This window comes from Eriocheir sinensis, chromosome 22 (genome assembly GCF_024679095.1).
Source record: "Eriocheir sinensis breed Jianghai 21 chromosome 22, ASM2467909v1, whole genome shotgun sequence".
Lineage (NCBI taxonomy): Eukaryota > Metazoa > Arthropoda > Malacostraca > Decapoda > Varunidae > Eriocheir > Eriocheir sinensis.
Window position 1 is genome coordinate 11,785,432 of NC_066530.1, and position 19,012 is coordinate 11,804,443.

Sequence of the window (19,012 nt, forward strand, 5' to 3'; positions counted from 1 at the left end):
AACCTCAGACAATACACAGTGTGATTGTACCTACAATTATTGACATATCTGTAGGTACCACCATGAAACTGAAAAGGTATAACGGCAGGGGACAAGTCCTATATTAAAAATAAATAGTAGCCTTTTTGACCTGGGATGTTTCATCTCTAAAATGAATGAGCTGAGAAAAGAAATAACTGCTCCGTTCAGCTTCTGCACCCTAACACCCTGAAAAATAGCTAGTACATGACAAGGATTGATAATAATGAGAAAAAATAGTTAATCATTCCGGTTAGACACGTTTCATGACATCACTCCTACGACAGATATTGTTCATATTCATATCCAATCAGTTTGAAAGCATCTTAATGAATTTGCCATCATCAGAAGCCCTTAAAATGACACCAAGAGAGAGAAAATCTCCCCGCCAGGGGGTCCAGGTCCAAAAAATTGGCCCCCTCCACAATCCCACGACATAACTCCAAGTCAACCAGGAACGGAAGAAAAAGAAAATCAATCGTACGGCAGCTGATTTTCTGAACAAGTTATCCTGTACTGGAAAGACAGTGCCGTTGCAAAGCCATGACCCGCAACATCATCTGTTGAGTGTTGCCAGATTGTCGCACACAGAACATCTTATCTACCAGTTTCCGACCAATAACTATTGCAAAAAACATCTATAATTAACAGTAACAACAAAAGATTTAAATACATATCAATATTTGTGTGGGGGCGACAGTTATAGGCCTGAAAGCGATACATGCAGTGTTTTGACTTTTGAGTACGATAATTTGTCGACGCTGCACACCTGACTGGCCTGGGACGGGGACGGACAGGTGTGGAGGACAGGTGTCTGGGTGAGTGCCACGCCGACACCTGCGCTCTTTACAGTGTCCCAGGGCGCCGCGGACCCCATGGCATCGTGTAAGGCGGGGCAGTGCCAGGGCCGCAGTGCTGGGTGCCCGTGACCCGGCATCAGTAGTTTCGTTGACATCTTTTATTCAGTCTTATTTTCCTCCTCACTGGTGTTCAAGGCAGCCTGGACCCGCGGCACTGCAGAGGGAGGGTACCACTGCCGGGAGGCCTCGGTGCTTGTCTGTACACTTCCCTTGCACTGACTTTTGCTTTTTCTGTTTTATTTTCCTTTGTTTCATTCACTCGACCTTACTATGGGGTTTTCTCTTTGCAGTTTCTCTAATTCCAGTTTCTATAATTCCAGTTTCTCTAATTCCAGTTTGTCTAATTCTAGTCTAATTCCAGTTTGTCTAATTCTAGTCTAATTCCAGTTTGTCTAATTCCAGTCTAATTCTAATTCTAATTCCAGTCTAATTCTAGTCTAATTCCAGTTTGTCTAATTCCAGTCTAATTCCAGTTTGTCTAATTCTAGTCTAATTCCAGTTTGTCTAATTCTAGTCTAATTCCAGTTTGTCTAATTCTAGTCTAATTCCAGTTTGTCTAATTCTAGTCTAATTCCAGTTTGTCTAATTCTAGTCTAATTCCAGTTTGTCTAATTCTAGTCTAATTCCAGTTTGTCTAATTCCAATCTAATTCTAATTCTAATTCCAGTTTGCAGTTTCTCTAATTCCTTCACTCCAGCTTACTTTGGTGTTTTCTCTTTGCATTTCCCTGTTCTGTCCTTTTGTTTGTTCCACTGGTACAATTGTTCTTTTTATTTCACTTGTATTGGCGAGTCCTTTTTTATCCTCCAGTATCACACCCAGCTCACTTGTCACTTTTTCAGACAGACTTAAGTGTGCTATTCATCATGGCTAATAAATATTCCTCTTGCAAATTATGGGTATTATGCATAACTACTTAATACTTGCAATTTTTACTTCAAATTTGGCTCAGTGTGCATTGCTGTGTACTCGTGGCTGGAAACAAAGTCATTTCATTTGGTTAGATTAAGACAATGAGGAGGTCAAGGGGGGACAAAAAAAGATGGGTTAGGTTACATTTGTCAAGTATAATTAGTTTTGAGAAATGTATGATTTTGCCGCTATACTTCCGGTTAGTTCAGTGGTGGTGAGCCGTGATTTTTGTCGGATTTGGGCCAGTTTGACGGCTGTGCTGGCAATGCCCTGGCCTCCTGCATTTTGCCCAGATTACTATTTTCTGAGATTTGAACAACTATTTCAGCAGCATTGACTAGGAGCTGTAGGTTACTATCCTTTTCATGTCAGGTAACTATACTTTAAGTCAAGGGAGGATTCTGTTGGTTTAAGAATAGCATGGTGTGGCGGGACCAAGGTTCGTTAGTGGCTTGCTCTACCATCCTGAAACAGGTGCAATTCTGGAAATCTTATCACTGTATTTACTCAAATTATTTCCATCACCCACCGATCTTCCATGTAGCCAGTAGTAAATGCGAAGCAAAGTAAACTAACCAAACCTGCCTATCTCACCAGACCTATTAACCTATTGTTGTATAATATTTTACAATCACATGCATTTATCTAGGTAAATAGACATGGACACATTGAAAATACACATTGTACAATAAATTACATGAATACCAAAAGTATTAATTATGTATGGGACTCCCCAGTTAATTTGTATGTTAGTCAGAAAGTGTATTAACTTTTCAGATGACGTTAGGGAGAGGGCAGCTACCAAGATGAACCTGGGAGCCACAGTGCGCGTGAACAAGTGTGGCGTGTGTGTGCTGGTGGCGCTGATGCTGCTGGTGGCGGCGATCTACAAGTACGGCAACACACCGGAGCTCAAGCGGGAGGCCGTCAGTCTCAGGAATCTGTTGTCAGCGGCCATCGATGCTGCCGAGCGAGGCGGAAGAATTGTGAGTTGAATATGACAAAATAGTAAACTAAAAAAATTAACTGAGGCTCCAAGACTGTTTAGTGTTGTTTGTTTATTTAATTCCTTAGTTTTTGAGATGTTAGTAGATTTTAATTTATTTAGTTTGGATTTCTTTTTCTTTATTCATATTTCAGTTGTATAATTTTTACAGTAAAAGAGACAGATCAAGTGCTGCATAAGATAAGGAAAAGTAAGCCTGCTGAAGGAGATGTAATTATTCCAGATTTATTTAGTTTATTGAGTTGATTTTCAGGTAAATAAGGAGAATCACTACGCACCTCCAATATTCCTCCCACAGCAATAATAACCTTTCCAAGGTATCACATACTGTTGTGTTACTCTAGCTTTACCGGCGCATCAAATATATACTGCGTCTACAAGTGATGATAAGAAATAACATAATATTCCTCTCCCCTTCAACAAAATTAAAACACCTGGTAGTGGGGAGGGCTATGAAGACCAGGGAAATTGTGGGGTGAAAGCAGCTATTGCAGTGATGCTGTCTACCTGAAATGAAGCGTTTCTGTGCTCTACTTATGGCGAAAATATATATTTTGCAAATAAATCCACCAATGGTGGACCTGTGGGCCAGCGCCATTTTGATGGCAACAGTGCGCCTGCTCAATAAATGCATGAAACCCTTCTCTCTTACTAAGGGATCGAGTGTTAAAGCAAAATCGAGTATTAAATGTAAGATTCTGGAGTTCAAGTAGTTGGTTTGAGAAGCTTTTATGCTGGTTTTATGTGTGATGAGTATAATAGGGGTTGTGGTGGTGTTTCTTGGCTTGCCCCTGCCTGGCTCACCTAGTTTTGTAGTGGAGAAATGGCGGACAGATGTGGTGGCTGTTAGGAGCAACATTCCCAGCTTCAGGAGGCACACTAACCATTTTGCCAGCTATTTTGCAGAGTCCATGGTCAAATGTACATTCCCGGATGTTGGCGAGCGGTTCCACCATTTCCTTCTCCATGCTGCGAACATATATTTCATCCAGTAAAGGCAGGGGGGGGCACAGCCCCCCTTGGTTAGCAGGGGGTCCAGGTAGGTGAAGCCCCCCCGCTAGCTGTCAGGTTATGTAAAGTTTGGTTGGAGTAGTTTGAATATGCTCCCCCACCCAAAACCCCCGACTTCCCGCGGGTCCCCCAAGATCATTGGGGGAAGGGGATTCGGCCTTTTTCTTTACTTTTAAGTACTTGCGCCTTCATGTTATGCTAAAGGGACATGTATTTAGTCCCTTACCTATAATATGGAGGCGTAACATCGTATTTTGGAGGTGCGTAGTGATTCTCCACAATTACCAATTTTCATATTGTATTTTCTGGCTAAATGTAGGATGAATATAATGGAAGCCATAAGACTTCTAAAGGAAAGATAATCTCTATTTCCTATGATCTCTCTTTTTGGACACTCATTTCTATATGCCTTTACAGAAGCAGTGCTGAGCAGGCTTTTTTGGTTTCCTTTTGTTTTTGCCCTTGAGATGTTTCCTCTACTGTAAAACAATTCAAGCATTATCTTGGAAAAAAATCAGACGATATTTTTGCAAGATTTTTTTTGTGTGAAAAGACGTGAAAGTTGAGGATAAAAAATTAATCATCAACAGGTTTATGACATCCGGGAAGCTGCCACCCTGCATGAGAAGAGTAAAGGCAAGACAAAGGAGGGAGCCAACGACCCAGTGACAGATGGAGACCTCAAGTCCCACCTGGCGATGTTCTACTCCCTCCAGAAGGCCTTCCCGGGCATCAAGGTGAGCTGAGACTACCCTGAATAGTGGTGAAGTGTTTCCTTTGAACTATATATAGTAATTGTTTTTATCACAGCATTTTTTTTATTACCATATTTTAAAGTTGTCCCCCAGCATTTGTAGATTTGCAAATTAATGGGTATTTCACGAACTCATCAAAATCATCCTCAGTCACTGCTTCACTTCAGGACAATGCCCTATTCCAACTTCCTCCACCTCTCTATCTGATGACAGTGTACCCTTTCCTCTTCAGGTTAATGCTTGAATTTCATCTCCCCACCTGGTGCTGTTTGTTCTGACTTTTGTAATTTCTGGGTTGAGACAGTGGTCTTTACTCCCTAAGCCCAATGTTGATGGATGACTGTGCTTGGGTTCCCACACACTCACAGGAATATGTTCTTGCAGGGACAGAAGTAAGACCAAGAACTAATCAATGATGCCATTCACAGATCATTTCCGAAGAGCACAATCTGAACGAGGTGGACGTCTCTTCAGTGTCGCCAGCTGCCACGCTGCATCCTGAGGTGACAACAGCCATCCCAGATGACCAGATGGTGCCGGCTGAGGACATAAGAGTCTGGATTGACCCACTGGATGCCACACAGGAGTACACAGGTCAGTCTGTGCAGTGGTTATCATTTTGTAGCTTGATATTTCAGCCATTAAATTTATACGGTAACTATTATCTGTTTAACTCTTAGTCTTCACTTTTCCCTTGGCCATGTTACTTGCAGGCCATGAAACAAACAATTATGAGTTGAAGTGTGCTGCAGAGAGTGTGAATTGAATTTTTTATCCATTTTATTCACAAGAACTAAGAATTTGAAAAACTAGCCATTCAGATACTTTGTATTTATGGTTAGCAAATATATATAGTTCACAAATGAAGGAAACTGGTCTCAATTCTTGGACTAAGTGGAGACAGATGAGCAGTATCCTCACACCTGTCTCTACTATCTAAGTCTTTTTAAAATGTAGAATGTACAATCTTGGGCCAACTGAGTTACACTTCAACACATATGCTGGTGTACATATCTTGGATTGGCTTCTCACAAGCTTCATATATTAATCACACTGCCATGCTGAGTTGTTTGTCTCACATTGTGTCTTGTCTCCAGAGAACCTGAGGGAATATGTGACGACCATGGTGTGTGTGGCGGTGAGGGGCCGCCCGACCATTGGTGTTATCCACAAGCCCTTCAGCCAGTCCACGGCCTGGGCCTGGGTGGGCAAGGCTGTTTCTCCTTCCCTTCGCCAGGCTGGGAACCAGGTCAGACATGTGTAGTGAATGCAGCACTAGCCTGTGAGAATTATAATCTCTGATGCCTGAAGGTCATGATTTTCTGCTCAGTGCCTCCCAAGTTTATGTTCTTTTAGGCACTTGTTTGTGTATCTGTAAGATAGATCTGTAGCATTGAGGGCGGTAACCCGTGATCCAAACCCAGTGTTAGTGCCAGATTTTAGAAAAGCAAACTACGAGGGGCTTCGAAGACATCTTGAAGGGGTAAACTGGGATAATTTAGGGATTCATGAGGGCCAGAACTGCGGATTGGAGAGCCAGGAGAACCAGGTAGAAATGTCTTACAATAATTTAGTTAGAGTAATAGTAGAGGGGCAAGAACAGCATATACCACAGCGAACACTTAGAAAAGAAAACAATGATCCTAAGTGGATGACTCGTGGACTAAAACACGAGATTGGGTTAAAGAGAATTTATCAGAATATAAAGAATGGGAAACACATCTCAGGGAACTATCTAGATTAGTTAAGAAAACACCAGGATAGCAAAAAAGAACTATGAGATCAAAGTAGCAAATGAAAAGTAATCCTAAGGGCTTCTTTCAGATGTATAGAACAAAATGAAATCAAACACAGGGAGCTAGTAGAAAATTACGAAAATATGAGCACATTGTTGAACGACTACTTCCTTTCAGTATTCACACAGGAGGATCGAACGACTATACCGGAAAGAGTTCAGGTGTACGAGGCGGGATGGCGATAAATTGAGGATATAATCATTACCAGGCAAGTAGTTCAGGATGAGATAGATAAGCTTAAGAAGAACAAGTAGGTCCTGACGGGATATTTCCGAGGGTATTAAAGGAGCTAGGTGATATAATCAGTGACCCACTAACCGACATCTTTAAGATGTCGGTAAATACTACCTATGGAAAGTAGCTAATGTGACGCCGATTTTTAAAAAGGGGACAGGTCAGTTGCTTCAAACTATCGCCCAATTAGCTTAACATCGGTTGTAGGGAAGATGCTGGAGTCCATAATAGCCAGGAACATTAGCATTTAGAGAAACATAGCTTAATTCACGACTGCAGCATGGGTTCACAAGGTAGGTCATGCCTCACCAATCTCTTGTCCTTCTACAATAAAGTATTTGAGGCGGTTGACAGAGATGAAAATTATGATGTAATCTATCTTGATTTTAGTAAAGCGTTTGACAAAGTTCCTCACCAACGACTGTTGCTTAAATTACAGGCTCACGGAGTAGAGGTAAAGTTTTGAACTGGGTCAAGGCGTGGCTTAGCAATAGGAAGCAAAGAGTGCAAATCAATGGTAAAAGATCTGACTGGGGATGTGTTTATTAGGTCCACTTTTGTTTATTATTTATATCAATGACTTAGACACAGGAATTAGTAGTGATGTTAGTAAATTTGCAGATGATACCAAGATCGGTAGAGTAATTGAGTCGGATCAGGACGCTAGTATTCTCCAAGGTGAACTCAACAGATTATATGACTGGGCGGATAAATGGCAGATGGAGGTCAATGTAGGGACGTGCCGTCTTCTGAGTGTAGGTCGGAACAACCCCATAACTATTGCTTAAATGACACTCTCATAAGTAGGTCTAGAGGATTTAGGGGTCTTAGTGAGCTCTGATCTCCGTCCAAGGGCACAATGCTTTCAAGCTAGAAATCGAGCTAATAGGGTACTGGGATTTATTTCAAGGAGCGTAAGCAACAGACAAGTCTTCCTCAAACTATAGTGAGCATTAGTTAGACCTCATCTTGACTATGCGGTTCAGTTCTGGTCACCCTACTATAGAATGGATATCAAAATGTTAGAATCGGTGCAGAGGAGGATGACTAAGATGATTCAGGGTTGAGAAACTTGCCATCTGAGGAAAGACTCAAACAGTTAAACTTGCATTCTCTAGAAAGTGCGTGGAGACATGATCGAGGTTTATAAATGTATGAAGGGCTTTAATAAGGAGACATTCATAAGGTTTTGTTGTAGAGAACGGTTTAAACTGGATAAATTCAGATTCAACAGGGACATAGGCAAAATTGGTTTACTAATATTGGTGGATGAGTGGAATAGGCAGTCATGTGGTGAGTGCCAATACAATTGTCACATTCAAAAATAGACTAGATAAATTCATGGACAGCGATATTAGGTGGGGTTAGATACACGGGAGCTTAGGGTCAAAGGAGCTGCCTCGTACAGGCCTACCGGCCTCTTGCAGACTCCTGCGTTCTTATGTTCTTATGTTCTAATACATGTAGGAGGGAGGGTGTCAATGCTGTTGAATGGGAGTGAATGAAGAGGAAGACCTTGAGACATGGCCACCCCTTCAGAGAGGTTTTTTGATGGGAATAAGGCATCAGTTATTGATAGATGGATCTGTTCTTTGAGTAGAAGTAATGGAATGATAGAGTGAACATTTCCATCTAATATTGGTGATTTATCTTTCTTCTATGTAATATAGAATGATAATGATGAGAATGGTACCCAGGTTAGTTGATATTTCATGAAACAGGATGGTTATATTTGTGTTTACCATGCCATCTAAAGTTTCCCCTGCCTTACATCCTCAGCAGGCAGCTCTCAAGGATGACACGGCCCACATCATCGTGTCTCGCTCCCATGCTGGTGATGTGAAAGCTGTTGCCACATCAGCCTTTGGGGACAAGATTGAGGTCATCCCAGCCGGAGGGGCAGGTAAGGGAGCTGCCTTGGGTTAAGTCTGATTTCACACAATAGATGGGACAGCTTGTAAAGAATTACATATTGTTACTGTTTTGCCTATCTGTATATCTGTAGCTCTTTGGCACATGCACTTTGTCTTTGTCAGTGCCCTGCTCCCATAACAAGCAACACTTCTTCCTTTGCATACACTTCCTTTTTACAATATTTACTCCTCCCCATTTTTTATACGCAATCCTGAATCTTTTTTATATTAGTTCCATTAGTTTATTATAGTCTGTTCACTTAAGTCTGACCCAAGCTGACAACATAAACCTAAGCGTGTTCGTAAGCACAGTGCAGATTAGCAAAGTGCTGCGTGAGATAAACACAAACAGAGGTTAAAGAAAACTTGGAAGCCATAGCAGTAGCCAATCAGCACTCAGCTTGCAAACACAGTTAGGTTCATGTTGTCAGCTTGGGTCAGACTTAAGTGAACAGACTATAGTACCTCCCTGTGATTTAAAATGCCTCTGATATCTGTTAGGTCACAAGACTCTCTTTCAAGAGGAGGGTATCAGGACACCTCTCCTCCCGAAATTGACCTCTGATTTTGGACACTCCTTTAACCTCTGTTCGGGAGCAGTGAGTAGCGGGCCTTTTTTTCTTTTTTTCTCTTTGCGCCCTTGAGCTGTCTCCTTAGCTGTAAAAAAAAAAAAAAAAAAGTGGTGGAGGGGTGGTAGTGGCAAGGGTACATGTAGGTGGTAGGTGGTAGGGGTTACCCATATTTACTTTCCAAAGATATTAACTATATTCCTCTGATTTCTGTTAGGTTACAAGACATTGGCAGTAGTGGAGGGAAAGGCAGACGCTTATGTACACTCCACCATCATCAAGAAGTGGGACCTGTGTGCAGGGAACGCCATACTGGAGGCTCTTCACGGCAACATGACCACGCTGCAGGGCAAGAACCTGGACTACGGCAGCCAGGATGAGTACAAGAATGAAGGTGGTGTGCTGGCAACGCTGACCAATCACAGCTTTTACCTTCAGAAGCTCCAGGTACTCACAAACAAGAAAGAGAAGGGAGCTTAGTGAGTTAGGTAAGACATGGCGTATATTTATTTTTACTAAACTCTAAGGTGGATGGGATCGGGAGACTCTTTTATATTGTACATATTTTACACTAAATTATTTTTTTAGCTTCAGTTATTGAGCCAATTATATATGTTGATTGCAGTGTGCTGGAAACATGAGGCATGGCACACTATAATTTTGTGAGTGTGGGAGGTGTGCTGGGTGTAGATAATCAGGAAGTGTGTTACTGGGTATAGATAATCATGAGGGGTGGTAGACTATGATTTTATGGGTGTGGAAGGTGTGTTGGGTGTAGATAAGAGGTTGAGACTAACTCTTGTAGGGTAAAGTATGCTCACTCACCACTTCACACTCATCACTCCGATTAATTCTGGCAGTCCATGGGTTATGAACAAGTCCCATTCTGATAGTGTTATGTAGGTTGGAAGACATGATTGGTTTGTAACTAGTGACAGATTTATGCTTGGGACCCAGGACAAACATTTACACACCCAAGAAGTATAAATGAAAGCACAAGAGAGTCGTTACATTGCTCTGCCTCAGTAAATAATGTGTCAGTACAGTACTGCAAACCATCATCTCTAGCTTGCATTTTTAAGGTAATAGTCTGCACAACCATCAGTTTTATGTACAGAATAATGAAGATTGAGTTGTTCATAGCCTGGGGACCTCCTGTTCTTGTATCAGGGAGAAAACTATGCTTTGGAAGTCAAGCTGAGGTGTGAGAATGTAATGAGTGTCAAAATTTTGGTTGATAAATGTTCTCTTTTTGACAAGTATCCGTATGTTGCCTTACTCAGTTTTCCATAGTAATGTGTTTTCTCCTAATGTGGGCACTGATTGGAATTCTGTCAACAAATTGAGGAACACTCCCTAACTTAGTCCACACAAAGAAGGCAGCACCAGTAGTGTCCATAGTGTATACTAAAGTAATGTGGAGAACCTTGAGTATCACTTGACTTATTGTGGTGTCTCTTTTGGCTGTATCCCAAGCTCTCCCTTGCTAAGTGATGTCAGTCATTACCAACTGAGAACACAATGGAAGCCTTTAACCCGGTAGCAGTGACGGGCCAAATTTGTGCCATTGATATAAACCCCTCTAAATAAATGATGCATAAACTGATCACAAATGCTTTGATATATATTATGAAATGGTTTGTGTGGGTGATAATTTTTTCTAATTTTTCTCGCTTAGAGGGACCATTAAGAAACATGGTCCCTGCTGCTACTGGGTTAAACATTTTTGTTTGCATTGAATTCCACTTACTTCATTTTCAAGCACTATTTTCTTGTCATATTTACACCACACTATTACTAACACAAAGATTAAATGTTGATAACAGCTATTAACCTATAATAGTGGTTCATAGAAGATTCAAAGGGAATGGGGTCTGGCAGAATGATATTGTTGGCACTGATCTCAAGGAAGTGGTCCAGGAAGGGAGAGCTTGTGATGTGGGTATTTCAACTAAAATCCTTCCATAGAGTTGATCTTTTTAATGTACTCTTGTAATATGGAAAGGTACAGTCTCTTCTGTTCTTGGAGGTAATTCTGTGTGGACTCGAGGGCCATGGCCAATGCCTGATTTTTCAAAACTTCGTATTAGTCTTCATCAACAATAATATGGCTGGTTTGTCTTTTTTGACCCGTTTTTCAAGGCGAGTAGTTATTTTTATTTTTTTTATCACATTTTATGAGTGAGTTTGTATTATGTAGACAACTCTGTGAACTTTCAAAACTCCACCCCAAAAATGGAAATAAAAAGTCAGATTAGCCATATCACTCTTAACAAATACTAATATGACATTTTAAAAAATCTGGCACCAGTCTTGTTCATTTTCCTCCTGTTGTGTGTGTACCTGTTTCAGTGCTTCCATATACTTATAGTTACTTGAATTTCCCAAGCATGATCATCCATGGTTGTGTAATTTGAAACATGGCGGGTGTTCAGGGTTGAGTGTCGTGGAAAGGGAGTCTATGAACAGGGAGAACTGGAGGCACTGCTGCTGTGTCCAACCCTCAAGGGAGCTCCTGGAGGGGTCAGGGTGTCAGAGCTATAGGTACAATACCTAGGTAAGCAGGTTTCCAGTTAAAATTGAAGTGATTGATATTAAAGATGACCTGTATTTACCTTAAGATTTTAATGTGAAGCTTTCTCATAAAAAGAACATGCTGGGAAGTTCTTTCTGTATGGGTGTACTTTATGATTAGTGTCACAGAACAGCTTGGTGGAGAAGCCCTGCCAGAGTCACTTAAGACAAGCAAATGGTGAGGTCTTTGAGCTACCCTGTGCTCCCCCTTGATCCCCATCACTGTAGCTGTGCTTCTTGTGATACAGGCCACGTCTGCATCCTCCCCTCACCTCAGTATTAATCTACTATCAGACATTTTGGCCTCCTTTGGTTGTTGATCATCTATGCTTCTAAGTACATTCTCATAGTTAAACTCTAAATACTTACGACTGAAGCAACAAATCCTTAACACTGGATTAAGTTAAACCCTAAATACTATAGACTAAAGTAGCAATTCTAATGTAACATTAGATTTTTGCTATCTGAGTATAAGGCATTACTCTATATCCTCCTGATATAATCTTTTCTGTGGGAGAATTTAAATTTAAGGCACAAAACTTATTTTTTACCATTAATTTTATTTTGATGGATTTATATTCTGAAGAGGAGAAATTTTTGCTCCAGAACAGTTTACTTAGGAAGATTTTTTCAAATTTTCCTGAATTATTTTCCTGGACTTCTGACTCCTCCCACCGAGAGATGCCTGATTTTTGTTGTTTGTTTATGCGAGTTTTTATTTCTTAAGGAAATTTCCTCCAAGGGAATGACGAAAAGTTTGTGCCTTTCCATGAAGTCTGTTCATATTTCCTTTACATTCTTCCTTCATTCAAAGCTTTCATTTACAAACTGTCATTTACCTTCATTTGTATGGCATTACATCATGAGTTATATACTGGGTCAGCTCTAATACCATAGATCTTTAATACTGTGGCTGTAAGGAAGCATTATTTGTTGGAATTACAAATGCTTAAATTGCAGTTGGAGAAACAGTATAATTGCTGGACATGTGTTCAGAAAATTATTGGTATGTGTTTGATCCTGAATGTCTTCAGGGCGACCAGTGGCATTAAATAAGTTAGTGGATAGAGAGGCTGAGTTTGCCCCTGAAGCTGATAATGAGGATCCAGAGGGGAATGGGAGAAGACAGGGTTTCTGAGCTTCACTCTGGAGCTGTCTAGATTTGAACTTGAATCCCCTAAGCCCTGCCCCATTCCTGGCTTTGTGGCTACTTGGCTGAGGTTATTGTTATTGTCTTATATAGAAAGATTACAGAAACCATGACATGGTCTCAGAAATTCTTGTGAAGTCAACAGTAACTATGTGACCACTGCTCTGGATAGACAGTTGGGAAGGGGACTGGGCTCAGGCTATTAGGGTGGCAATAACAACAGTTTCTATGTACAGAGGAATAGGGCTGAGGTGGGGCTTCTTCACCAGGGTGTAGTGTACAGACTAAACTTAAGCATTCCAACACCACGTATATCATCCCTCCATCCTCTCTTGAGTGGCATTAATGATATTTTCTTGGACTTTCATCATCCACTGATATTTCATGTGCATATCCTGTTATAAGTATTGACGTGCTCTATGCATCTCTGTGTCTGTGAATTACAGAATGTCTATGCTGTACCAAGTTAATTTAAGAGGACGATTCAGTCTTTTTGCCAACAAAGTTGTGTGTGTGTCAAGAATATTTATTAGTTTTAAATCTGAGCCAAGAAGACAGATAAGATAAGGTGTTCTGTTTAGAAAGCTGGCAGACTAGGAGCTGAGGCCAAGGACTTCAGGAAACAATGATACTGAGGCCAGACATTTTCAAAATCCCAAATGAAAGGTGTAGTCTGTGTGGGGAGGGGAAGGTGGGGTAAATAGCATTAGGCAGACCTGGCCTGACTTTCTGGTAATTAGAGTGGCCACACTTATGTCCTTCCACTAGACTCACACACCCATGCTGGTCTGGTCTTAAAAATGTTATGAGACCATGGAAATATAAGAACTTGATGCCTTTCACCTGGCTTTGATATTCTGACTGAGGCCAAGGCAAATACTGAGGAAAACAAAGCTTGAAAAATGTGTCCTCAAGCTTGTGGTCAGGCCTCAGTCCTGTGTCTGCAAGCTAGATCACCAACAGTAGATGTTCTTTGTGGTCCACTCACCACAATGACAATCACAGGACAATTTCTAGTTGGTTGATTATTGAATGATGTGACCAGGTTACAGTTTGTAACTCGTAGACCCATAGACTCATTTGGTTTGGCCATATTCTAAGCTCTCCCTCACTAAGAGATGTCCATTACCAACTCTGAAAAGTAACGGCAGCTTCTAACCTGTTCTTCACCTTTGTTAAATTCCACAAACTTAACTTCCAGTTACTTTTTATTGGCTTTCCTCAACTTTTCTTAGGGTGTGTTTGCCATCTTGTAAGCACCCTTCTAACTGTTGTGTCCCAGTGACTCAATCATACCACAGCAACAGCTGCAGAAATTTCTCAATATAGCTGAGGTGTAAAATGTATACTCTGTGCCAAAGTAAAGAATGGTTTTCAATCTTAAGTTTGGCAGTATTTATCTTTTATATCTCAGCACATTTTCCCAGATTTATTATCACCCTGATATGAGTACTGTATAGTTGGAGCGGTGGGCACGTATTGGCAGACACACCCTGTCCCTTTGTTGTCCCTTCAGTTATTAACCCTTTGAGGGACACCCACACTTTTAAGGTCGTGCCTAACAGTTGTATTACAAGCTCTCCCTTATAGAAAGGTCACTCACTACCAACCCTGAACCCAGTGGCACCTTCTAAAAGGTTCCTTGTCTTTATTTAATTCCACAGAGTACTTCACTCTTTGTCTTGGTATACCTGTGCCAGACTATTACCAACAGAGGAAATCAATATCATGCGTGTAGCTATTAACTTGTGAGTAAAAATGTTTCATAGAAAATTTTGTAGGGAACAGGGTCTGGCATACTGATATTGCAGGAACTGATCATAAGGGAATGGCTTAGGAAGGGGGAGCTTGTACTATGGGTGCAAGAGTCTGACATAAGCTCTTGGTAAGTGAAGCAACGTGGTCAAATTATTTCATAAGCTGACCGATGTATAAATGTCTAGCGACTAAAGAGAGTCTGATGTAAGCTCTTGGTAAGGGAACCAAGCGCAGTAAAAGTATTTTATAAGATGGCCGATGTATAAACGTCTAACGATTAATAATTATTGCCTTATATTCTAAGTGTCGTCATTTGTTAACGTTAAATAGCTCTTTACAGTCTCGTGCAATAATAAGGTTCACCTGCAAGGGAAATGTTCGCCAGTCCTTAGGCACCATTCCAATCACCTGGACACTCCTGGTGGAACACTGAGCGAATGAAGGAATAAAAAAATGTAAGGATTAAGTGTAACATGTTAGGGTAAAGTGGTGGAATACTTATGAGAGAAAGAGAGTACAAGAATTAGAGAACTCAACTGTGCAGTAATATGTTAGGAAATGGTGGTGGAATACTTGAGAAAAAGAGGGAACAGAAGAACGAAAGAACTAGAATATGCAAGAGGATGCCCCCAGTATAATGTTAGGAGAAGGGGACAAAGAGGAGAGGGGATAGAAGATTGAAAGGACTGGGGTATGCATAACGTCATGTCTACTTATCTACAGAAAAGCCATCAAGAGTTTATACGTAATATTTGTTTACCTAATATAAATTTTCCATAATAGTTTTTTTATTTCTGATGTGAGTTTTAATTGGAATGGTGTGTAAGAATTGGCAAACCTTCCCTAAGGTAGGCTGCTGGCCTGTTCAGAGGGGTGAATATCCTCTCCCTTGTTAAGACATGTGTTCGTACGGAATAGGACTTCTCTCTCGGTCATAGGGAGAAAACGGCGCAGTGGTTTGAAAAGATACACGAAAATATACACAAAAATAAGTAGTATTGTTTCACTGAACCTGAATTAAAGTAAGTGTGTAAATGCTTGTTCTGCTTGGCTGGGGGGGGTTCGTGGTGCAGTGGTTAGCACACTCGGCTCACAACCGAGAGAGCCCGGGTTCAATTCCCAGGCGGAGTGGAAAAATTTGGGCGACTTTTCCAATACCCTACGCCCCTGTCCATCCAGCAGTGAATGGGTACCAAATCAGGGGTTGTGTCCCATCTCCTGGGATCTGCTCCCTTTTCCTATAACTCCTTCCCCCTCCTGTCTCTCCGGCATATGACCACAGATATTGTGCCAACTAAACGAAACTTTCCAACTTTCTGCTTGGCTGGCTTCAATACGATCAGCAAGCATACTTTTATTGGACTGTTTCATAAGTACAGCATAAAATTGTGCTTAAATGCTTGCTGTTCTTGACTTGCTTTGAACCATTTGTAAACATTTTATTTGAGGCTTTCATAGGTTATAGAAGTGGTTGAATGGGTGAAGCGTGGCCCCCTGAGATGGTTTGGACATGTAGTGAGACTGAATGAGGATGACTTTGTGAAGAGAGTGGATGGGGTCAGGATTGAGGGAAAGGGTGTCAGGGGGAAACCACCAGTGAAATGGATCAGTAGTGTGGATGAGCATTGAAGTATGAGAGATAGCTTGTGAGGGATTGAATGTGCCAAGAGGGAGTGCCAGAACAGGGAAGGTTGTAGACATTTCTGCCGTGACCGTTCCATTGAGACACAAGGCATCAGAGACATAGATGGATAGATAGATATTAATTTATACCTCATTTAAAACACAAGAACACAAGAACGTAGGAGTCTGCAAGAGACCGGTAGGCCTGTACAAGGCAGCTCCTTTGAACCTAAGCTCCCGTGTATCTAACCCCACCTAATATCGCTGTCCATTAATTTATCTAATCTATTTTTGAATGTGACAGTTGTATTGGCACTCACCACATGACTGCTAAGCCTATTTCACTCATCCACCACTCTGTTAGTAAACCAATTTTTGCCATGTCCCTATTCAATCTGAATTTATCCAGTTTAAACCCATTACTTTGTGTCCTACCCGGTTCTCTTACCAACAAAACCTTATGAATATCCCCCTTATTAAAGCCCTTCATCCATTTATAAACCTCAATCATGTCTTCATGCACCCTCCGCCTTTCTTGAGGATGCAAGTTTAACTGTTTGAGTCTTTCCTCGTATGGCAAGTTTCTCAACCCCTGAATCACCTTGGTCATCCTCCTCTGCACCGATTCTAACATTTTGATATCCATTCTATAGTGAATTTTGGCATTTTGGCAGCAGGTTTGACTTTTCCATATAATCAACTTTTACACGAGTATATGCCCAATAACTTTTCTTCGCACTTATAGGAGTGTTAGTATTTACATCTGTTTATCATCTACAATATGTCTTTTACCAAGCCTGAGGAATGAGGAGCTAGACAAAGATGATTTAAGCTCAGGTCAGGTGTCTGGCTTCCTTAGTCAGAAAACCTTGGCAGCATCATAAGGGCAGGTGGCAAACTATCTAGAAGTGGTAGAGTTTGCTAAAGGTTTGGTGAGTGCGTGGTGAAAAGTGTGTGACAGTTTCAGTTTAGTTAGAATGCAACTGTATGTGAATGGAAACAAGTAGTAGTAGTAATAGTAGTACCAGTAGTAGAAGTAGTAGTAGTAGTAGTAGTAGTAGTAGTAGTAGTAGCATAGCAGTAGTAGGGGTAGCAGCACCAACACCATAACCAATATCAGTAGTATAGTGCGACTCTTTATCAGAAACCTTTGATATATTTTTTGTTTGTGTGATTTTACAGTAAAGGAGGCAGCTCACAGACAAAAAAAGAGAAAAAAAAAGAAGAAAAAAAAGCCCTGTATAGTACTGCTTCCCAAAAGAAAAATAAGTGGAAGATCCAAATATAAAATTCATAAACAGATTTGTCTGATACTCCCCTCGAGGACAGTGTGTATTGTGGTGGGTATAAGATGTGATGTCAACTCCTGCTCTCCTAAGATGCTGCCGCTGTAGAGTTGACCGTTTGACAGCAAGGAGACAGAGAAGAAAAAAGAACAAACAAAAATTCAGGGTAGTTAGTAGAGTTTCGAGTTTTGTATTTAAAATGACTAAGTAAAATGTGATATGTGTAATTGTGTATTTAAGATTTTCTGAGTTTTTGCATTTAAAAGTTTAATGTGTGTTTTGTATTTGAGGTGTGAAGTTAACTCCTGTCCTCCCAAGACAGTTTTGTGAAAGGGTTTATTCCACAGTAAGAAGACTCGGGAAGAAACAAAACTACAAATCATCCAATAGTCAATGTTTCAGTATTGGGAATGGTGTCAGCCTTCCATCACTGCCAGTCCAGCAAACAGTGAAGTAAGTGGGTGTAAGAAGAGCCTAAGGCAAGCATGATTTTTCTGTTTTATGTAGTTGTGCATCTATAATGACCTTGAAATTGGCCTACATCTTTTCTAGGACATGCATCTCTTATGATTTGTGTTGAGCATTCATGGTAACCTTTCATATTTCAACTAAAGTTTAAAGGTTTAGCTTCTTGTTATACATTAGATCTTCTATCAAATTGTTAAGGGTCAGCTTCCTGTTGCAAATTGCATTATCAACCAAAGTTGTAAGAGTCAGCTTCCTGTCGTGTTTAAGAGTTATTTATTTATTGTATATGAGATGTGAACTCCTCTCACAAATATTTTGTGAAAGGGTCACTTCCACAGTAAGAAGGGTTGGATTCCCCAATGAACAGTCCTGAATGCCTGTGTCTTAGGAGTACATAAGGCTGCTTGCACCTGTAGTAGGAGTGGTAGCCAATACCATGGCTGCTTCATGGTGGGATGTACAGCCATGGAGTCACTGCTTCATCCAGAGTTGTTGAGGACAGGCATTAGCAAGGACATATCACCTCAGCACAATATATAGAGATCCATCTCTGTATTTTGCTGTAGTGTATGAAATTACTCAGGAAAATGAGCCATTGTAGGAGGCTAATGAAAAATAATGCAGCATAGGAGTTTGTTGAGGCAAAGAGAAACGCTTTGATTCAATTTGTGTTTTCTGGTACATTTGCAGCCATTAAAATAAGTAATTTGGTGGAAGAGGAACACCAGAGTTCAAGTAGCATTTTCAATGCATTCGTATCCATTAAGGCCTGGATACACTGCCAGAAACATTGCTCCAAACATGTCACCAACATAACAGAAACATATGTATTCCTGAATGTTCCCTTCCAACGTTTTCAAAGCAATGGATGATGACAGTGTTCAGGGCAAATACTTAACTTGCTGAACACTGACTTACAGTCCACACAGACACATGTGGACTGCTCATCACAATGTTGGCAGGTGAGGGTCTATGCTGTAGTATTTGCTCTGAACAATGTCATCAACCATTGCTTTGGAAATGTTGCTATGGCGTGTTCATGAACTGTTTCTGTTGTGTTGGTGACATGTTTGAAGCAA

The 19,012-nt window shown here is 40.8% G+C and overlaps 1 protein-coding gene across 4 annotated transcripts; it reads left to right on the forward strand.

Moving 5' to 3' along the window:
• Positions 1 to 682: 682 nt before the first annotated feature.
• On the forward strand, positions 683 to 15,551 carry LOC127002062 (Golgi-resident adenosine 3',5'-bisphosphate 3'-phosphatase-like). Of its 4 annotated transcripts, none has more exons than XM_050867441.1 (7): positions 683 to 836; positions 2,568 to 2,776; positions 4,398 to 4,544; positions 4,991 to 5,156; positions 5,660 to 5,811; positions 8,372 to 8,495; positions 9,292 to 15,551. In XM_050867441.1, the coding sequence occupies exons 2-7, from the start codon at positions 2,597 to 2,599 to the stop codon at positions 9,552 to 9,554; spliced, it is 1,032 nt and encodes a 343-aa protein (XP_050723398.1). In that variant the 5' UTR covers positions 683 to 836; positions 2,568 to 2,596; the 3' UTR covers positions 9,555 to 15,551. The 4 variants fall into 4 exon arrangements, with proteins under 4 accessions (XP_050723398.1, XP_050723396.1, XP_050723397.1 ...); XM_050867439.1 differs by having other exon boundaries at positions 750 to 903; XM_050867440.1 differs by having other exon boundaries at positions 750 to 903; positions 8,375 to 8,495.
• The last annotated feature ends 3,461 nt before the right edge of the window (positions 15,552 to 19,012 follow it).

What these genes read in the sequence shown, in the direction of transcription:
- LOC127002062 (XM_050867439.1), top strand. An exon ending in CCGAGCGAGGCGGAAGAATT is followed by an intron (nt 2,777 to 4,397) that starts GTGAGTTGAATA and finishes AATCATCAACAG; the next exon opens with GTTTATGACATCCGGGAAGC. An exon ending in TTCGCCAGGCTGGGAACCAG is followed by an intron (nt 5,812 to 8,371) that starts GTCAGACATGTG and finishes TTACATCCTCAG; the next exon opens with CAGGCAGCTCTCAAGGATGA.